This window comes from Sciurus vulgaris (genome assembly GCF_902686455.1).
Source record: "Sciurus vulgaris genome assembly, chromosome: 3".
Taxonomy (NCBI): domain Eukaryota; kingdom Metazoa; phylum Chordata; class Mammalia; order Rodentia; family Sciuridae; genus Sciurus; species Sciurus vulgaris.
In genome coordinates, this window is record NC_136463.1 from 124,072,960 (window position 1) to 124,090,568 (window position 17,609).

The 17,609-nt window shown below is 40.6% G+C and overlaps 1 protein-coding gene across 2 annotated transcripts; it reads left to right on the top strand.

Moving 5' to 3' along the window:
* Window positions 1–644: 644 nt before the first annotated feature.
* Window positions 645–16,883, top strand: KLHL23 (kelch like family member 23; the record flags this gene model as incomplete). Of its 2 annotated transcripts, XM_079135485.1 has the most annotated exons (4): window positions 645–1,183; window positions 2,071–3,285; window positions 7,050–7,202; window positions 14,847–16,883. In XM_079135485.1, 3 exons carry the CDS (start codon window positions 2,073–2,075, stop codon window positions 15,155–15,157), a joined length of 1,677 nt encoding a protein of 558 aa, XP_078991611.1. In that variant the 3' UTR covers window positions 15,158–16,883. The 2 variants fall into 2 exon arrangements, with proteins under 2 accessions (XP_078991611.1, XP_078991610.1); XM_079135484.1 differs by lacking the exon at window positions 645–1,183 and having other exon boundaries at window positions 2,058–3,285.
* Window positions 16,884–17,609: the final 726 nt, after the last annotated feature.

Below are 17,609 nucleotides of genomic sequence, written 5' to 3' on the forward strand. Positions count from 1 at the left end.
TTGGTCCTGAGGTGTGAAAGTAAGGGTGAAAATAGAGAAGCTGGCAGTAGTTGACCTAAATACCTGACTCTTGTAGTCCAATTGCAGGAGAGGTTCTGCTTTGGTTTCCTGGGGTTCATAGGTGGTTCAGAGTTCTGTTATGTAATGTCTGGCCATCTATTAATAAATTATGTCTCTCAGGCCATACTTAGAAACGCCCTGGTCCTCTAGTGGCGGTTCCATTCCCTGGAGGTGGCTGAACTGTAAGCTCCACGAGAGCCATGGGTCATCTCTTAATGCTCTATTACCAGTTCCCAGCCCTATCAGGTGCTGAAAAGGCACTTAATCAAATCTTGCCAATGAGCAAATGAATGATAAATGAAAATATTTTATATTGGTTTTTTATGGAACAAGAAAACGAACTTTTCTGATGCAGCACATGGGCATACTTATGTGAACAACTAGCTGTCTGTCACAGAAAAGCTTCTTCTAGCTCCTTGGGCTCCAACAAAGTTACTCGAATCCTGCAAAGGGACTTAGCCTTGGCCCTGGCTGCCCCGAGTTTTTCTTAAAGCTTCCAGGTTAACCCTTGATGTGCCTAGCCGCTCCATGGCTCCCTCCTGAGGGCTCTGCTGGAGGCGGGATGGCGTTTGTGGGAAAGGGCTGCTACTTCTAGCATTTTGAAGGCTGGAAACCTTTCGTTTTGTCCGGTTCTCTCCGCAGTTTCCCGCTCCCCACCATTAGGGTCCAGGCTGATGAGGAAAGGGACACACAACACACTCTCAGACGGTCTTCATTCGGGACTCGCTCAGTTTACCTAAGCGAAGACGCTCGAGAGCAACTGAGAGGCAGAGCCAGCCTGGAGAGGGGCCAGCCAGCGGCGGGCGGTCTGCTCAGGGAAGCCGTCCCACCTGCTGCGGGGGGAACCCGCGGGGAGGAGCCGCCCCGCCCCAAGCGCTGCGCTGCCGGGCGACCGGGGAGTTCCCGCAAGTGGACCCGCGCCCAGCCTGCGCGGGGGGCTGTTCGGGTGGAGGCGGGGGAGCAGCCGGGGCACCAAAATAGGAGCCGCTTGTGGGCTGGAGCTGCACTAGCAGGCAGCCTCCGCTGCGCTGCTTCCAAAGATGGTCAGAGGGTCCGGAGGCGCCCCCGCCCCCGCTCGCCGCTAGCCCGGGGCCAGCACCACGTCCCGGAGCCGCCAGCCGAGGTGAGTGCGGTGCGGACCCGCCGCCCGAGGTCACCAGGCGGGGAGCAAGCGAGGCAGGGAGCCGGAGAGCGAGGCCGCGCGGTTTTTCGAGCCCGCCCGCGGCTGCGGAGCGCAGACAATGGCCGCGCGAGTGCCGGGCCCGGCCGAGCGCAGCGCGTGGGGCTGCCCGAGGCGCCCTTCCCACACCTGTGCTCAGTGCTGGGCACAGGGACACCGGCACCGGCCCGCGGGCGTTGCGCGGCACCCCAGAGTCGGGCCCCCGCGCCAGGCCCGGGGCGGGGCGGTCTCCAGGCGGGAACGTGGGCCCCGGGGCCCAGGCGCGCGGAAACCCCTCCGGCGGGCGCCGGGACGGGGCGCGGGCTGGAGGCTCTGCCCCCGGGCCGCACCGCTTTTCTTCTCTCTTTCCCTAAGCAAAATGGCTTAGGATTTCTTTTCTTAAATTTCGTCTCCCCGCACATCCCTTCTGTGGCATCTCGATGTGATCTGAAAGGGAGACGGAGCGAGGGAAAAAGGTTGAATGGGGCCGAGCCGAGTCGGCCAAGGTCCGGCGGCGTGTGGAGTGACCCTTCTGACACTTAGTGTGTGTGATCTCCCCAGGGACCGCCAGCCTGAGACAGATTGCAAGCGTGAATGGGGTAGTAAATCAATATTTCAGAACCAAATCAACTGAAGAATCCGGGGACCTCATTTCCGGCTCCAACTACCCTGAATTTAAATGGACCACCATGTAAATTAAAAACAGTCCATCCACCTTTTGCATTTGTTACTTAGAATGCTGAACTTAGTCTAGTTTGAGTATATTTGATGCTAATCCAATTCTAGGGATTGTAGTAGCATTGATTATTTATGCAAAATGAAAAGACATTTGTTATTCATGTTTTTTGCAGCCATGGCTCTAAAAGGACAAGAAGATTATATTTATCTTTTCAAGGATTCAACTCATCCAGTGGATTTTCTGGATGCATTCAGAACATTTTACTTGGATGGATTATTTACTGATATTACCCTTCAGTGTCCTTCAGGCATAATCTTCCATTGTCACCGAGCTGTTTTAGCTGCTTGCAGCAATTATTTTAAGGCAATGTTCACAGCTGACATGAAAGAAAAATTTAAAAATAAAATAAAACTCTCTGGCATTCACCATGATATTCTGGAAGGACTTGTAAATTATGCATACACTTCCCAAATTGAAATAACTAAAAGAAATGTTCAAAGCCTGCTTGAGGCAGCAGATCTGCTACAGTTCCTTTCAGTAAAGAAGGCTTGTGAGCAGTTTTTGGTAAGGCACCTGGATATTGATAATTGTATTGGAATGCACTCCTTTGCAGAATTTCATGTGTGTCCAGAACTAGAGAAGGAATCTCGAAGAATTCTGTGTTCCAGGTTTAAGGAAGTATGGCAACAAGAAGAATTTCTGGAAATCAGCCTTGAAAAGTTTCTATTTATCTTGTCCAGAAAGAATCTCAGTGTTTGGAAAGAAGAAGCTATCATAGAGCCAGTTATTAAGTGGACTGCTCATGATGTAGAAAACCGAATTGAATGCCTATATAATCTACTAAGCTATATCAATATAGATATAGATCCAGTGTATTTAAAGACAGCATTAGGCCTTCAGAGAAGCTGCCTACTAACAGAAAATAAGATACGCTCTCTAATATATAATGCCTTGAATCCCATGCATAAAGAGATTTCCCAGAGGTCTACAGCCACAATGTATATTATTGGAGGCTATTACTGGCATCCTTTATCAGAGGTTCACATATGGGATCCTTTGACAAATGTTTGGATTCAAGGGGCAGAAATACCAGATTATACCAGGGAGAGCTATGGTGTTACATGTTTGGGACCTAACATTTATGTAACTGGAGGCTACAGGACAGATAACATAGAAGCTCTTGATACAGTGTGGATCTATAACAGTGAAAGTGATGAATGGACAGAAGGTTTGCCAATGCTCAATGCTAGGTATTACCACTGTGCAGTCACTTTAGGTGGCTGTGTCTATGCTCTCGGTGGTTACAGAAAAGGGGCTCCAGCAGAAGAGGCTGAGTTCTATGACCCATTAAAAGAGAAATGGATTCCTATTGCAAACATGATTAAAGGTAAGTATGAATTTTGTTTATCCTACATTTTTTAGATACTTGGGATTAGGCCAGAAGTCATTTCTCTTTCAAGTAACTTTAAAAAAGATTATCACTTTGGGATGTTCTCCAAGAACTACAGTGGATTATATAGATAATGTTGCACAGAATGTTCCAGGTGAAAACATAGCCTCAGATAGCCCCCAACTTGTCTGAGAATTATGCATGCTACTCAGGCTAGAAAAGAAATATCAGGAAACAAATATAAGGAAATGTATAACCATTCTACTAACTACATTCTTTCTCTAGATCTTTTTTCAAGCCTTAAGAATTTATATCTAAGTCAAAGGCTAAATGAAGAGTCAGACCTGTAGTTTAATTGATTTGTCTTTTAATCTTTGTATTGCTCTTAAAACCCAACACTTTTCAGTTCTACATTTTAATGTTCAACTTTTTATTTTTTTCCTCTCAAAATATACTGATAATTTCTTAAAAGGCCCTTCCTTAAAACCTTGGAAGGTTTGTTCCCTACAGGGTGTAACAAAGTACACTCTCCTAAGAACTGGAGACAGATAACCTCTACTTATGTGATGCAGGCTCATCTCATAGAATAAAAGAAAGTGGCATAGGGCTAGGGGTATAGCTTAGTGGTAGAGCACTTGCCTAGCATGTGTGAGGCCCTGGGTTCAATCCCCAGTACTCAAAAAAAAAAAAAAAAAGAGGGAGAGAGGCATTCAGTATACTCCTCCTCATGTGGCCCACAGAGCAAAGTACACTGAGTCTCAGTATCTGTCTGATAAACTGTATTTTCTGATGTGTTTGGGAGTGTATTAACCTTGCTCTACTTTTCTCCTACGGGGAGAGAAAAGTTAAACTGAAATCTTATTTTACTACATTTACTCATTGGTACTGGGGAGTTGTGCAAAAACATCTGGTAGGTTGTTACTAAGTTTGTGTCATTTTGTTCCAAATGTTTTTTTCCCAGGCCTTTCTGTTTCTTTTTTGACACTAGTGAGGGTATGGGAATTTGACCTGCACTGGAAATCTGACCTGGTATGATCCTTGGATGACAAGCAGGAAGCCTGAGAGTGCAGTGGTCTTGTGATCAGGCACACTGCTTCTGAAGCTAAATTGCCTGGGTCTAACCCTCCCCTTTCTACTCACTGGTGAGGCTCAGGCAAATTGTTCAGTCTTCTCAGGTGCTGTGGTGCACACCTATAATCCTAGCGGTTGGAGAGGCTGAGGCAGGAGGATCTCGAGTTCAAAGCCAGCCTCAGCAAAAGTGCTAAGCAACTCAGTGAGACCCTGTCTCTAAATAAAATACAAAATAGGACTGGGGATGTGGCTCAGTTGCTGAGGGCCCCTGAGTTCAATCCCCAGTAAGCCCTACCCCCTTAAAATAATTGTTCAGTCTCTCTCTGCCCCAGTTTTGCATCTGTATGATGGGGATGACATCATCTTAGCTTAGGATCATTGAAAGGATTAAATGAATTGATACTTAAGAAGCACCTAGAACAGAGTCTGCAGATTGAGCTCTCAGTAAAGGTTAGGCCTGTTTGTCATGAATGTCATTATAGAAGAATATGCTCTAACAGGGCAGAAATAACTTTTGCATGACGTCAGGACCAGGTATGCCCACAGTTACAGCAATAGCTCCCAGGGTAGGAGAAGGGAGCTTAAATCTGTTGAAGTCAGCAGCTGGTTTTTAGCTTTGCCTAAGTTTGACCACCACTTAATAATTTGAGTGTAATTCTGAATGTCCTGCCTCTCCTACAAAAGAAATAAGGAAACTTGAAATATTTAAGTGGCTATTGGAAACGTGAAGCTGAAACCCGAATGTTTCAGCTTCTGTTTTGTAATGATGAAATAACAGTTTCAAGGGTTTTATACTTGGAGTGTATTTATTTAATGGTGCAAGTTTATATTATACTACTTTATAGAAATTTTTAAAAATTTTATATTTGAAACAGTGTTGACTGAGAAAACAAGGCTGCAGCAGATTATTTACTATAAAAGAAAGCTATATGTGTTTTTTCCTTGACCTTGGGTAGAATAGGAGACCCGTGCTCCCAAACCACCCCACTTGCCAGATGGGTCTGAAATTTTAGGGATTTATTCTTTCAACTTGAAGTTTTTTTGCTGGGGATTGAACTCAGGGGCACTCGATCACTGAGCCACATCTCCAGCCCTGTATGTATTTTATTTAAGAGACAGGGTCTCACTGAGTTGCTTAGCACCTTGCTTTTGCTGAGACTGGCTTTGAATTCATGATCCTCCTGCCTCAGTCTCCAGAGCTACTGAGATTACTGGTGTGTGCCCCCAGGCCCAGCCTCAACTTGAAGTTTTGATTCTTGTTTGTATTCAGTCAACCCAGGGCATGGTAACACTTACCAGTTATATGCAATTTTGACAGCTACTGTTCTGATGAGTAGACTCATACTGAAATTTTAGTTTTGCATTTTTCCGTGGGAAGGATAACATTTTTCTCAGTTTATTTTATAGTCATAGAGTAAACTAGCTGCTTCCCCTTAATGAGAGCTTAATTTGGGTAGGGATAAATTTCAAATTCATTTCCTTTTTTGATTTAGGGATGTGATATGCAGAGAAGAAATAAACATTGGCTATGTAAGAACTCCTAAGTCTTTCTTTTTCATCATAACTACCCTGTCTACTTTCATTTTGAAGTAGAAATGAATAAGATTAAACTGTACTTAGTTGGTGCATGACAGTGCTAGATAAAAGTTGGTTGAATGATTAAACTGACATTTTCAATGAAAATGGGCCTCATCATCTTTATTCCTCTTTTTTTCCCCCACTGAACCTGTTTCCTCCTCCTCCTAACCTTTTTTTTTTTTTTTCTTTTATTTGTACTGGGAATAGAACCCCAGGACAACCACTGGTATTGAACCACTGAGCTACATCCTCAGTCCTTTTTATTTTTTTATTTTGAGACAGGGTCTCATTGTGTTGCTGAGGCTGACCTCAAACTTGTGGTTCTCCAGCCTCAGCCTGCAACTTGCTGGGACTACAGTCATGGCAGCACACCTCACTTCTCTGAACTTTTCTGTGGTGTTTGGGATTCCCAGTTTTTCCCAGTTCAGGGTCGCACAATCAGTCTGCTTTGTCTTGGATTCATCAAGGCCTGTGTGTCTGACCTGTCTCCTGCCTCTCTGCCCTTCCTTCCATCCTTAAGCCCCCTTTTAAATCAGGCCCTCAGTGCTTTTCACCTGGGCCAGCACTTACGTCTTTCTGACTTCTGTCTTCCTTCCTTTTAAGTCCTCCTATCCTCTTTTTAAAAAGCTTACATCAGGGCCCTTTGCCCTGCACCTTCAACTTACAATGCCAACATTAATTCCCATATGACAACCCTTGATTACCTCCTACCATGGTCAAACTGGGCTACTTGACAATGCCTAATAAGCCTTTATGCTTAGAATGACTTCTTCTCACCTCTGCTTGCCAAGGCCCTATTTACTAAGGCCGAGGTCAAATTCCGCTACTTTCTGCTATGATTTCCTTAGTCAAAAGCAATGTCTCTTTGCTCTTACATTCACAGTAGTTTGTCTCTTTTATGGCACTTTTTCCATTCCATAACTGTGTTCTAATTATTTGTCTCATCCTTTTAAAGAACATAAGAACCTTCCTATTTCATTCTTTTATTCCTCATAGCACCCAGCACATTATCTTGCTTAAGAACCATTAGTAGTAACAAAAACAAAAAACTTAGTATTCATTGCAAAAGGATGAACAGTTTATCTAAAGATGTGATTTTAATTGATACACAGGTGTGGGAAATGCTACTGCCTGTGTCTTACATGAAGTCATCTATGTCATTGGAGGCCACTGTGGCTATAGAGGAAGCTGTACCTATGACAAGGTCCAGAGCTACAATTCAGATATCAATGAATGGAGTCTCATCACCTCCAGTCCACACCCAGGTAACAAAATACTGTCTCAAATAGTACAAGTCCTGGTGTAGTTTATCAGCACAAGGAGGGCAAAGAGTGGGCTAGAAATAGAAAGTGTTAATTTTATCACAGACTACAGATGGGTATAATTTGTAAAAATTTGTTTGTAGTTGTGGATGGACAGCATGTGCTTGTTTATTAATTTTTTTAACGTGGTGCTGAGGATCGAACCCAGTGCCTCACATGGGCAAGGCAGGTGCTCTGCCACTGAGCTATAGCCCCAGCCCCACATGGGTATAATTTTAAAGCCCAAAGGATTCATAATCCATCTAATGGTAGTCATGATTATATTCTGACTAGATCACATCTACGAATATTTTCCTTGATGTGTTTATAGAACACATTTTAAGACTGTGGTTAAAAGTGGTAAGTCCCTTTTAAATTTTCTTCACTTGCATTCTTTCTTGTGTTTCCTTTTCCTTTGTTACATGCTTTCTCTCATTTATTATATGCACTATATAAAGTGCACTTTTTATATAGACAATTAAAAAGCATTAATTTGTCCAACAGATAGTCAATAAGGTTATCTGGAGATTAAAATTCAGCAAGTGATTGTTGTTACCCTCTTTTCAAATCGTGTTCTTTCTGAGTTTCAGTTACTGTTCAGCACTGATTCCTGTGATATGTAGAGCCCTGCACTGTGTTACCTTTACAGTCATAGAAGCGAAGTGTATCTGCATAAGGAATGGCCTGTCTTCTGTGATGGCTTTATTCTTTGACTCGTCTTTTTGTAAAAAAGCTCAGGAGAGCATAATTTTAGTTGGGGTGGGGGCAAGACTCACTGGTAGAACACACGCTCAGCATGCATGAGGCCCTGGATTCAACCCTCAGCTCCAGTAATAACAAATTTTAGCCTATTACAGTTATGCCATATGTTTAAATTATTTTCACTAGGCAAAATTTATATCATATCACCATATTACTTTGAATCATTTTCCTTGGAGTATCAGGCTTTCATGTGGATTGCTGGAGAGAGCAATTAAAATCCACAAGGTTGAATCATCTGAGAATAAGTAAATTGCTAATCTTCTTGAGTACATACTGTAGATCAGATGCTGGCTAAGCACTTTGCACATAATATTATCTTAAATTCTCATTGTGACTCTGAATAGGTATATCATTTATCTCTGAGTTACATATTTGGAAATGGAGGTTTAGAAAGAATAAGTAGCTTGGCCAGAGTCAAGTCTGAAAGTGGTGAGTCAGAATACACCTGATGATCTAATTCCATAACCTGTGCCATATTCACTAAGAGAGCAGACCCTCTTGCTTTTGACCTGTGCAGCTTCTTCCACGTCACCCATCATATGTCTCATCTCATAGTTCAGGTGGAGCACACCTGAATCTGGTGCTCCAGCTCCATAATGCTGTAGGCTGTACTTAAGAAGAAACTGCAGCTGCAGGCTGCCCTGTCTCTGAAGACATCAGGGAATATGTAGATTCTGTCTCCTAGTAGTTCAAATGCATCATCCTAGGCTCAGCACCATTTTTTTTATTACTATTTTTTTTTTTAAGTACTTGTAATTGAACTCAGGGATGTTCTACCACTGAGCTACATTCCCAGCCCCTTTTAAAATTTTATTTATTATTTTGAGACAGGGTCTTGCTGAGTTGCCAAGGCTGGCCTCCAACTTACTAACTTCCTTCTTCAGACTCCTAAACTACTGAGATTATAGGCATGTGCCACCACATCCAGCTCCCCACCACTTTGTTTTCCTGGTATGACCAATGAAATTATAATGAAAATTAAAAGTAATAGGTTACATGGAGTAATAGGTAGCACTTACATACTCAATAAAATGTGATAGGCATTAACTGTTCCAATAATTTTATATGTATTTATCTGTTTCTATGTACCAGCTTCACATTACTATAATGAGATACTTAATCAACTTATAAAGAAAAAAGGTTTACTTAACCCACAGTTTGGAAGTTCAAATCCTAGATTGGTTGGCCCATTGATTTGTCCTCTGATGAGAGCGATGGAATGACAGTGCAGGACTAGCCAGGGTTCCACTATCTCTTAGAGGGGCATAACCACATTGATCTGAGGACTTTCATAAGGCCTCACTTCTTAAAAGTCCACAGTTCCTTGCACTATGTCTGCTCTGAGCACCAAGTCTATACATATAGTTCTTTGGGGAATAGTACCGATATTCAAACCATTGCACTATTTAACCCTCAGAATAATCTTATGAACTAGGTAGGTACTGTTTTCTCATTTTACAGGCCACTGAGGCACAGAGAGAGACATTGCCCCGTCAGCCAGCTAGTGCTTATTAGAGGTGAAGTTCAATCCCAGAGTTTGGCTTGAAACCCATGTTCTCAACTTCACTATTAATCTCATCTGAACCTCGTAACTTTACAAGTTAGATATTACTCAGCCTGTTTTGTGGTTGGACATATGTAAGTTGCATATAACCTATTAGCCACTTGAAAAAGAGTCAAAAGGCTGTGTGACCTACATCTAGAATTAGAAGCAATGGAAATTTCAGTCCAAAATTATTAAATCATATTATAAATCACTAGAAACATACAATTCCTCTTGTAACATTTTGGTACACATGGAATTCTTTCCTGATAAAATGTAAAAACCAGATACCAAACTAGCACTTTGCATGATATGTTCTGTTTGGCTTTCACAGTGCTTAAAAATATTTTTGAACTGGCTTATTACCAGAATTTAAAATTCAGATTTCATATAAAAATCTGGACTTTAGAAAAATTGGAAGATCTGACAACTGGACAGTGTTCCTTCCTGGCAGCAATCACTAGAGCCGGATAATAGCTGTTGTTGTTAGCTGAGACTTGTTTTCTCCATTTTTACCCCAGTCCCTCCAATGCTGGTAACATCTCAGATCCAGGAGGCCTATGCTGTTGCTTTTTCTTAGCCCAGGCATGCTTCACTCAGACCCGTAAGCTTCTGAAGGTATTTGCATCTGCATCTACTGAATTATAGCAAGGTGTGCTTCTTACATGCACTCCAGGACACCTCCTGAGGAAGGAAAATATCAGTTTTGAGCCTGTCATATGTAGATACATAGCTTAGATGGGGAGGAAATGATTACTATTGTTTTCAAAAGGTAATAAAAATGTTATATTTTACCTTAATCCCTTTAATGGGCAGATTTTATATAATTGAAAAACATGGAACTATAACTTCATTAAATTCATGATAACATTGAGGCCCTCCATTTGGAAAGATAGAATTCTAATAGTTATATAAAACATAGAGATGATTAAGTACTAGTCTCTATTGCCACAGGAACTGAGAATCTAATAGCAAATAAACATTTAGCAGGAATACAGAACAGTCTTTAGTAAGTTCTATACAAAGAAGTGCTATTGAATTGAGAACATTGAGAACTTGATTCTAATTAAGGGAAATCTGGCAATCTGAGAATGCTCCCTGGAGGTAGGTATTTCTGAGCTGTGCCTTACAGAATGGCCACAATTAAAGAAGATAGTTTCTGAGTAAACACACACACACACATACACTGTCCTACAGGAAGTCAGTTGAGTGAAGGAAGGCAGAAGGGAAAGTTTCGGGTATATTCCACCACTTGGGAGAAGATATGAACACATGGAATGGAGATCATAGAATGGAAAACAGGATGGGAGAGTTCAGTTTAGGACCATATCTGGAGGGCTTTGAGTGGCAGTTTGGAGAATTTAAAAAGTGGAAAACTGTTGAAGTTTTCAGAGCAAGAGATGTGGTTCTTCTTCTTCTTTTTTTTTTTGTGGTACTGGGGTTCGAACACAGAGATTTATACTTCCTAAACTTATACTGTATGCTTTACCACTGATCTATATCCTCAGCTCTCATTTTGAGAACTCCTTTTAAGACATATTGGGAGGGCTGGGGATGTAGCTCAGTTGGTAGAGTGCTTACCTCGCAAACACAGGCCCTGGGTTCAATCCCCAGCACAAAAAAAAAAAAAAAAAAAAAAAAAGATATATTGGGAGAAAGATAGTAGGAAGGGATATATGCTAAGACTAATATGTAATAAGCCAGGTGACAAATGCTGAAAGTCTGAAGAACTGGTAGGAGCAGAAAAGTGGGACAAATGTGAGGAATGTAATAGATTCAAGAGCTGATTGCTTCCTTTGAAGACTAGATTAGGAGAGAATAGAATTGACAGTAATCCCAGGGTCTGTGACCAGTTGCCTGGGAGGATGTAGAGTACTGAAGGAGCCAATAGAGAGGGATAAGAGGGGAGATGTGAGCTTCATTTGAAGTGGAGGGTTGAAGGGCTAGTTGGATAACCCAAAAGGGCTGTCCAGCAATCAGTGGGAGATGTGGATCTGCATCTAAAGAGGAAGGATGTGACTGGATGTTGAGATCTGGGAATTGTTTGCTTGGATGATTCCATGAATGAGATGCCTTTCAGGGCAGGACCAACAAGACAGCTAGGGGCAAAGTCTGGGAACCAGCCTTGGGTTGGGGGATGATCTGAGGATGAAGAAGCAATACATAATAAAGGAGAAGCACCTGTACGCAGAGAGTTCTCTCCTGGCTTTGCGTGAGCAAGTAGCTCAGGCTCCTGGCCTTACTTTCCAATAAAATAAGGAAGTTAGACTCCATAAGTTTTACAGACCCTTTCAGTGAGAATAGCCTTAGGAAAAAAATTTAAATCATTTCATTTGGATGTTGTGGTTGTCTCTGAATCCGTGTCCTTTTGTACATATCACTTAGTTAACACTGGATATGGACTATCATGTGTTTATGGGTAATATTCGTGCCCAAACTCTTAGAGCCATGACAGATGGTGTCATTTCCATGCTTGATTTGAAATCGCTCATTCATTTGTTCACTCGTCCATTTGTTTTAACCGATAGTTGCTGAGTATTTCCTATATTCTGTGTCAGGATCACAGTGAACAAGACACAGCCCCTTTGCCCCACTAGCTCAGAGGAACTGACTGACCAAAAAAAAAAAAAGGAAGTTATAGCCTGGGAAGAAAAAATTCCATTAACAATAATGATACTGTGTTGACTTTAGGTAACAGGAAAAATTATGAGGAATTATTTTATTTTAAACATTTTTTATTGCTATGGGAAGATTGAGATACATCTGTTAATAATAAGATCACCAATTGAGGATTTTTTTGGTAAATCGAATAACTTAAGAAAAGCCTAGTAAACTTACAGTGGAATCATTTGCACCAACTGCTGCATCATTCTTTTTTTTTTTTTTCCTGTACTGAGGATTTAACCCAGGGGTGCTTTACCACTAATCTACATCACTAGCCCTTTATTTTTTATTTTGAGACAGGGTCTCACTAAGTTGCTTAAGGCCTCACTAAGTTGCTGAGGCTGCCCTTGAAATTGCAGTCCTACAGCCTTAGCCTCTGGAGCTGCTGGGATTTGAGGTGTGCATCCCTGCGCTTGGCCCTCACCATGAATTTTCACAGTAATTCCATAATCATTCATAGTGAAAGGATAAATATAATTTAATGTAAACAATGTTTCACAGGTACTTGAAACAACTAAATCCTGTAAGAATTCTGCATGTATATAATTAGAACAAGTAAGTTTTTAAGGGATAGAATCTTTATTTTGTTGATATCAGAAAATTGAGAACAGTACATACAAAGAAAACTGTTTATCTTCTGAGATGTTTCTTAGCCTTCAAAACCTAGATAGCAATAACTTTACTGATAAGGTATTATCTTCCATTCTGTTTTGTTTTTTTTTTTTTTAAATAGAAGTTAACCTTTTTCAAGGGGGTAGAATCTTTATTTTGTTGATATCGAAAAATTGAGAACAGTACATACAAAGAAAACTGTCTGTCTTCTGAGATGTTTCTTAGCCTTCAAAACCTAGATAGCAATAACTTTACTGATGAGGCATTATCTTCCACTCTGTTTTTTTTTTTTTTTTTTCTTAATAGAATTTAACCTTTATTTTATTTATTTGTTTTTATGTGGTGCTGAGGATCAAACCCAGTGCCTCATGTGTGCTAGGCAGGCTCTTTACCACTGAACTATAACTCCAGCCCCATTATCTTCCATTCTTGAAGAGGAACTCACATTTCTGTTTGTACATTCTTTCTAAAGAGGGGCTTGCCTATAAGCTTCTCACAGTAGTGTGGGCATGCATTGGATAGTATAAGAGGATACAATTTAGAATTTTTTCATTGATCATGCAGAGTCCTTACAAAGTGCCAGACACTTGTCATTCTCCATCTGTGAATAGAGCAGTGGGCAGGACAGAGCTCCTACACTGCTCAGAAGGGGTGAGACAACAAGAATCATGTGAATTGATGATCAGTGCTATGGGGAGAATTAAGATGTGATGAGATATGATGGGGGCAGTGGCGCACACCTGTAATTCCAATGACGCAGGAAGCTGAGGCAGGAGAATCACAAGTTCAAAGCCAGCCTGTTAAGGCTGGCTTAGCAAGGCCCTCTGCAACTTTAGTGAGACCCTGCCTCAAAATAAAAAATAATAAGCTGGGTGCAGAGGCCCACACCTGGAATCCCAGGGGCTCAGGAGGCTGACGCAAGAGGATCAAAAGTTCAAAGCCAGCCTCAGCAACTTAGCAAGACCATATCTCTAAATATAAATATAAAAAAGGGCTGGGGATGTAGCTCCATGGTTAAGTGCACCTGGGTTCAATCCCCATGCCGAAAAAACAAACAAAAGTGAATGACTGTGGGCTGGGGTTGTGGCTCAGTGGTAAAGCACTTGCCTCACACATATGAGAGATTGGGTTCGATTCTCAGCACCACATAAAAATGAGTGAATGAAATAAAGGTATTGTGTCCATCTACAACTAAAAAATATTTTTAAAAAAAAATGAATAACTGGAAGGATGACAGGTAGTGGCAGGAAAAGGTCATCTGAATCAGGTGGCAGGAATTGGATTTTTTTTTTTTTTTTTTAATTTCAGGTGTCAATAGACCTTTATTTTATTGGTGTATTTACATGTGGTGCTGAGTCTTGAACCTAGGGTCCCACACATGCCAGGCAAGTGCTCTACTGCTGAGCCACCGCCCCAGCCCCAGGAATTGGATTTTAAATTTCTGTTTTAGTCAACTTTTTTGCTGCTGCCACCAAAAGACCTGGCAAGAACAATTTTAGAAGAGAAAAAAGTTCATTTGGTGCTCATTGTTTCAAAGGTCTCAGTCTATAGATAGCTGGCTCCATTGCTCTGGGCCCAAGGAGAGGCAAAACATTATGGTGGAAGAGTGTGGTGGAAGAAGGCAGCCCAGGCACCAGCAAGTAGAGTGTTCTGCTCTCCAAAGACAAAATATATACCCCAAAGGCACACCCCCAATGACTCACCTCCTTTAGCCACACCCTACCTGCCTACAGTTACCACCCACTTAGTCCCTATCAGGGGATAAATGTATGGATTAGGTTAAGGTATTTGTATAACCTGATCACTTCATCTCTAAACTTCTTTGCATTGTCTCACACATGAGCTTTTGGGAGACACCTCATCTAAACCATAGTAGCTTCAGTATGTACTAGGGTGTGTCAGATCAAAATATCACCAATGCTCCGTTTGTGTGTGCTAAATTGTAAAGGATTATTACATCACCACACCAGGGTAACTCTTATTTGTTATCCTAATAAAAAAATTGCTCTTTTCTTTTGTCTTTAAAGAATATGGATTGTGCTCAGTTCCATTTGAAAATAAGCTCTATCTAGTTGGTGGACAAACTACAATCGCGGAGTGCTATGACCCCGAGCAAAATGAATGGAGAGAAATAGCTCCCATGATGGAGAGGAGGATGGAGTGTGGTGCCGTCATCATGAATGGATGTATTTATGTCACTGGAGGATACTCCTACTCAAAGGGAACATATCTTCAAAGCATTGAGAAATATGATCCAGACCTTAATAAGTGGGAAATAGTGGGTAATCTTCCAAGTGCCATGCGGTCTCATGGGTGTGTTTGTGTGTATAATGTCTGACTAGATCTGCCAGAATTGACCAAGTAACCACTCTTTGGAGAGGTAGTAAAAAGAGTGCAAAGTTTAGAGTCTCTTGCTTGTCATTGTGGTCTGGCATGTGATGGGAGATTGGTCAATTTTAATTCCTGACTCTACTCCCAAACCCAGTGTTTTATGGTCAAGAAAAATCTTATGTATATATAGTTGAAGCAGTGGGGTTAACCCCTATAATCTGTGCTTTTCAAAAGTAGTATGGGATATTTGACACTTGGTAAAAGGTAAAGAACGTTTATACTGAATCTTTTCCTCCTGGTAGCATCAACACTGGGTGTAGGTAGAAATCATTCTATATACTATAATGTCTCTTAAGAGCCTATGATATCACAGGTAGCGTATGTTAAGTTTTTGTTTAGCTAGCAGGAATTTGAAATTTAAAGAGGGAATCTTCTCTACCTCTACAAAATCAACAGTTAAAAACATTTCCCTTTAAAATTATTTAGAATATTGACTTACTTTAGTTTTTTTCCTTTGTCATATATATAATTTATTGTTAGTATTCTTTATTTACTGACTACCAGAGATATACAAAATACTGTGTAAAAGATTATTACTATTGAGAGTTTACAAACTAAAATTAAAAGAACAAGTCTGAAAATTTGTAGAGAAATAGACAAATATTTGCTGATGCTGAAGGCTATTTTTAATTTTCAGCTTTGATATAAATTGCTAGTTAAGGGGTCTATAAGCATGTTGGGAAATCTTTTTTTAAGTATAATCCTTTTTTGCATATAAAGTTGAATTTTAGAACCAGAAAGCATGTAGATCAGTTGTGATATAGTAGAAAATATATTAATGAGAAGAAACTTGCATTCATTTTCCAGTGCTGTCATTAACTAGGTTTTGTGACTTGAGTCCCTGATGTATACATATTGGCACTGATGGTCACATATGTATCTAGGTACAGATCTCCTTAAGCCTTGCAGCTAGAGGAGACCAGGGTGGCTGGAGCCTCCCAGAAACACCCTTGTCCATCTTCCCATGTGCCTGTAGCAGGGTCCCTCCTCTACCTGCCATAACTTAAGACAAGTTGGGAAGCACCGCTTAAGTTAATTCATATACACTTTTAGTTATTTCTGAGACTGTCTATTCCATACTCTCCTTTTTTTAAGGGACAATAATTGTTTTTCACTTTTAATACTGAAGTTTAAAATTATGTCTCATTTAAGAAAAAAAACTTCTAGACACTGTTTAGTTAATTCATTTCAGATGAAATTTTACATAGATACAACCATTTGGGAATGCAGTGTGCTACTACATAGCAAGGACCATGAAATGACTGTATCCTTTGCTCCATAAATTCTGTTTACAGATTTTTAAACTAAAGAATAATACAAAAAACAAAACAAAAGCATGAGGATATTTGTGTCTACTTTATTTGTAATAGTGAAAAATGAGAAAAAAATCTACATGTCAAAGAGAAAGTCGGCTAATAAAATAATGAAGTATACTGATGTAAAAACAATTATTTGAAAGACTGTAGAAACATGGGCATGTCTATGATGTGATAAGTAAAATAAGCACAATACAAAACAGTATGCACACTCTGGCTGTGAAGTCTTTATGCATGTAGACAGTAATATGCAAAATAAATTTGTTGTGTTACTGTGAGAGCATATGGAATGATTTTTAATTTATTTAATTTTTTTCTTTAGTATTTGTATTTTCAATAAAAATAAATAAATCACTATACATGATTAAGACTGCTTGAATTTGGAATAATTGGGTTGAAGAACGTCTGAATTAGTGAAACAACTGAATTAAAGACTATTTCAATCTATGATTGAAGTATAGACCATTTTCTTGCTCTTGAGAACATTTAGTAATTAATGCTTACTAGTAATATGTTGCCTGGTTGTGTTTAGAGACAGATGAGGACAGTTTCAGTCACCTCCACCTCCTTTACCAACTTACCTAGATTCTGTAAAATCTTAACTCCAACCTCCTCGGGGAATTCTTTCCTGAATATATCAGCCACGGTGGTAAAACTCCATTGTCATGTTCATAAAATTTATAATTTATGAATGCATAGTAGATTTCTTGGACAGGTTTGAGATCATGGATCAGTCTTTTTCTTTAGTATTCTCAAGGTCCAGCCATTTTGCATACATATCTAGTATGCTTTTTTTTTTTTTTTTTGCGGCGCTGGGAATTGAACCCAGGGCCTTGTGCTTGCAAAGCGAGCTCTCTACCGACTGAACTATCTCCCCAGCCCTTTTTTTTTTTTTTTTTTGGGTACCAGGGATTGAACTCAGGAGTGCATAACCCCTGAGGCACACCTATAGCACTTTTTATTTTCCATTTTGAGACAGTGTCTTGTGAAGTTGCTTAGGACCTTACTAAGTTGCTGAGGCTGGCTTTGAACTTACGATCCTCCTGCTTAAGCCTTCTCAAGGCACTGGGATTACAGATGTGT